The 4,616-nt window shown below is 50.7% G+C and overlaps 1 protein-coding gene across 1 annotated transcript in view; it reads left to right on the forward strand.

The window, feature by feature from the left end:
- Positions 1-4,616, forward strand: part of LOC103369999 (phosphofurin acidic cluster sorting protein 1-like) — a 19,022-nt gene that overhangs the window by 1,069 nt on the left and 13,337 nt on the right. The window contains exons 2-5 of the mRNA XM_008298896.1: positions 2,316-2,403; positions 3,063-3,152; positions 3,522-3,647; positions 4,294-4,538. Coding sequence (XP_008297118.1) covers positions 2,316-2,403; positions 3,063-3,152; positions 3,522-3,647; positions 4,294-4,538 — 549 coding nt within the window. The remainder of the gene's footprint in view (positions 1-2,315; positions 2,404-3,062; positions 3,153-3,521; positions 3,648-4,293; positions 4,539-4,616) is intronic.

The raw sequence follows: 4,616 nt of genomic DNA on the forward strand, positions 1-4,616 counted from the left end.
TCACTGGTCCCATCAGCTCCTGCTGCAGCTCTCATTTACCTGAAGCCAGGTGGGTCATCTACCTGGTTCTGAACACAACAGCTCGCTGGACCTTTTCACTGAGAGCTGTTCAGAGTTTCCTTCCTGTTGCTGCTCATGTGGAGCCGCAGGTCAGCAAAAGCTTTACAGGAAGTCCCAGAACCTGAACTCAGGTCCGAGAGGTTCTACCAGACGGTCCTGCTCATGTGTCAAGCAGCAGAACCCTGTTGGAGTTCACCTGAACTCATGGCAGCAGCAGCAGCAGCCGGTGCAGATAAACCGTGCTGAGGACAGGTAGGCCAGGTGATTAGTCCTCTGATCCTCCACCTGCCAGCTTCCAGGCAGATTAGCAGCAGAGCGTTGGTGTGGGGTACCGAAGCCGACCAATCACAGCTAATCCTCTTACGCAGACGTGTTGATGCAGGAATCAGTCGAGATACAGCCGCCGTACGACCATATGTCAGGTCACAGGGAGCACAGAGCAAGTGAATCCATCAGTGTTCTCCTCCTTCAGTCAGTGTTCAGGAGAAGAACCTTCAGCTGCAGGTCCAGCCTTGGTCCTGTTGGACTCCATCAGTCTGAACATCTAGAAACTCCTTCAGAGGAGTCGTAGGAGTCTCGGTGGCCTCCCTCACTGGTCATCAAAGATGGACTGTCAGTTTCTGCTGATAGTGTCGTTTTAGGGATTTTCAAAAAAGATCATTTGTCTTTCAGAGCTGCTGGTGGGTTCCATGTGACTGGTTTCTAACCTCTGGTCTCTGCTGACTCTGTTCGATGAAAACATCAGAGGAACATGTTTCATATTTGACAGCAGAACGTGTTTCAGACGGAGCGTGTGAGGAGCTGTGAGGTTCATGTCAGCAGACGTGTGCATGTAGAAGGTTAAAAACAACCGGACAGGAATCCGTTCATCTGAGACGGTCCTGATCGGCTGCTGGGATCCGCGGTGGCCTCTTCATCAGCTGCACAGTTAGCGCTGTTAGCAGGATTAGCGCCTGTTAGCAGGAGCTGCAGGATCCTGAGAATGAGGCCTCAGGAGACACCGATCAGCAGCTCCGTTAAACTCATCCACCGGGCTGAGGAGGCCTTCAGGGGCTCGGTGACTCCGCACACGACTGTTGGTGTCGCTGGGCTCATCCACGAGCTGCTCACATCTGACGAGACCTCTGAAGTTGGACTTTCATGTTCTCCAGGGGACGAATCGCACCAGACCGTACGCAGAGACGCCCGGGTCCAGTTTATAATGCTGAGGCAGCTAAGTGTAGGTAATGCATCAATCACAGATAAAGGATCAATCACAGAATCAATCACAGATAAAGGATCAATCACAGAATCAATCACAGATAAAGGATCAATCACAGAATCAATCACAGATAAAGGATCAATCACAGCTGTCAGGCGGTGTCGAGCAGCTTTCTTTGTTAACTAGGTTTTCTTCATCGTCTGAGCGTGCTCCATTGAAGGAGGCGTTTCCTGCGTCATGTGACTGTTGTTCTGCAGTGAACGGACCAATCATGTGCCGCCTCCTTCAGTCGGAGGAGCTGGTCGTTCTAATGCAGCGCTGTGAGGAACACAGAACATGTGATCAGCGAAACCGTCGATACTGTAGCTAAAGTTCACTCCGGTCGGACACGTCCCAGGATGACGGAGACGTGAACTAGCTTCAGTCTTTAGACGAATTGCGGTTACCATGGTGATCAGCCACCATGGTGGTCCAGCAGGTCAAAGCGCAGCCTCCCTCCAGACGCTCTGACATGTGTCCCTCTGTCAGGCCCATGCAGCTCCACCTTTGAATTTATTGGACAGTATTGAAAAGAAGCTGCTGAAGTTTGTGTTTTCTGACTGTTCAGGGGTGACAGAAGCATCGCTGCTGCTGCTGCTGCTGCTGATGATGATGATGATGATGATGATGATGATGACGATGATGATGATGATGATGATGACGATGACGATGACGATGATGATGATGATGATGATGTTGATGATGATGATGACGATGATGCTGCTGCTGCTGCTGATGATGATGATGATGANGATGATGATGATGATGATGATGTTGATGATGATGATGACGATGATGCTGCTGCTGCTGCTGATGATGATGATGATGATGATGATGATGACGATGATGACGATGACGATGACGATGACGATGATGATGATGATGATGACGATGACGATGATGACGATGATGATGATGATGATGATGATGATGATGATGATGATGATGACGATGATGCTGCTGCTGCTGCTGATGATGATGATGATGATGATGCAGGTGTGTGTTTGTTCTCCAGACTCTGCAGTCTGACCCTGAAGAGGCTGATGGTCCTCAGAGAGCTGGACCGAGAGCTCAGCTCCGTCGTCATCGCTGTGAAGATCCAGGTAAAACGCAGTGCCGGTGGGAGCTCAGGCCTGAACAGAGGCGTGTATTTATACAGACTCCGAGTCAGGGACCTCCTTCAGCCTGCTGGAGCTGCTCCCCTTCTATGAACCAGCAGCAGTCCAACAGGACCAGCGCTGATGAGCCTCTGAACTGCTGTAGAGGAACATTATTGTCTTAAAAAGGGCAGAATGTGGACATGTCCATAACAGTAGTAATCAGAGAACCGTTCCTTCTCTCTGGTCTCCATGGTTCTGCTGACAGCAGACGTGTCTGAGTTCTGTCTGCTCCTCCATGTGGTTCTGGTTCCTCAGAGCTGCAGGACTTTATGCTGCAGAGGAACATGGACCTCAGAGAAGGACCAGGAGAGAGAAGCTAAAAGCACCCAGAAGCTGCTGAGAGTTAAACGTGACTCCACTGAGAGCAGAGGAGATGATGGTTCAGAGCTCCACAGAGCATCTGTGTGTTTTCAGCTTCCTTCAGTGATTCTGCTGCTGCAGTCTGACCCAACGTGAGCAGATCCAGGCTGAAGGATGGAGCTCTGTCTCACCGCGGACGCCTCCACGGCAACGTCATAGCTTCAGGTTACACAAGTTCATTCTTCTGTTCTCACTCTGCTGGTTGGATCTGATCCCGGTTCTCATCCTGGTTCTGATCTCAGGGCTCTAAAAGGACTCTGAGGTCCAACGAGTACGTTCTGCCTCCGGACGGGCTGATGGAGACGGACCTGGAGCTCACCTTCTCCCTGCAGGTTTCTCCTCATACATGATGTTCCTGCTGAGGGACAGTGTGACTGAACACCTAGCCTGTAGCTGCTCTCACTCATGTTGTCTGTTAGACTACGTCCAGGAGAACAGTTCAGCTCTCATCACGTCCACTTCAGAACTCCGGATTGTCACAGACTCATGTTTAATTCATAAAACGACACCTTTTTGTTTTACTGTGTTTAAATCAGCAAAAAATAGCATCATCTTAAAAAAAAGAAATGTTATTGTTTAACATGTTTGCTGTTATTTAAAAGAAAATGTGTGTATAATTAAGAAACAGTAGATATTTGCTGTCATTCTCAGGGTTTTTCCATTTAGAGAGTGTAGCTCCTCCTCCGTCTTCTGTCCTTCAGTATCCTCACTTCCTGAAGCGAGACTCCAACCGTCTGCACGTGATGCTGCAGAGGAGGAAACGCTACAAGAACCGAACCATCCTGGGCTACAAGACGCTCGCCGTGGGCGTCATCGACATGGCCGAGGTGAGCAGGGCTCAGCAGCAAACTGGTCCGACTCACACTCTGGTTAGAAATCTGCACATTTCACACGACTTCCTGCCGCCGCTAGGTGTCGCTACGCCGCCACGAGAAGCTCTGAGCAGCAGCCGACCGGCCAGAGGGCGCCATCGCTACATCCTGGGCTTAGCCCCGCCCACGAAGACCGTGATTGGCCGAGAGATTGGTTCTAAACGTGTTTTACTCTGGATTTGGGCTCGTTTACGGCTGTGCTGAACTGTTTCTTTTACTCTGACTGGTTGTGAGACTGATTTTGGACACAGTTTGGTGCTTGTGTTCATTCTGGTTTTAAACCGTTTAGCTGACAGCAGACGTCTCTGAGTTCTGTCCCCTCCTCCACGTGGTTCTGGTTCCTCAGAGCTGCAGGACTTTATGCTGAAACATGAACCTCAGTGAAGGAGCAGGAGACAGAAGCTGCTCAGACTCTCATGAGGTGTGATTTTCTGCACAAACAGCTGAAGTGAGAGCAGCTCAGTGTTGCTGTGTGACAGGACGCAGGACGAAACCGGAACCACGAGTCCACGAGCTGAAGAACACAATCAGACCCACAGCAGTCCGCCTCACCTGTGTGTGTGTGTGTGTGTGTGTGTGGGCGGATGTCTCTGTGTCTCAGGTGATGCAGCATCCGACCGACGGCGCCCACGTCCTCGGTCTCCATAGCAACCTGAAGGATGCTTCTGTGCGTGCGGCGGAGCTGAGCGTCCAGTCCCTGTGCAGCCAGCCAATAGAACACGAGGACACGAGTCACCATGGCAACAAGACCAAGGCCTCAGGTAGGAGCGCAGACCCACAACAACACACAACACAGCTACAGACGCACAACAACACGCACAACACAGCTACAGACGCACAACAACACACAAAACAGCTACAGACACACAACAACACACAACACAGCTACAGACGCACAACAACACGCACAACACAGCTACAGAC

Source organism: Stegastes partitus, unplaced genomic scaffold (genome assembly GCF_000690725.1).
Source record: "Stegastes partitus isolate 25-593 unplaced genomic scaffold, Stegastes_partitus-1.0.2 Scaffold1358, whole genome shotgun sequence".
Lineage (NCBI taxonomy): Eukaryota > Metazoa > Chordata > Actinopteri > Pomacentridae > Stegastes > Stegastes partitus.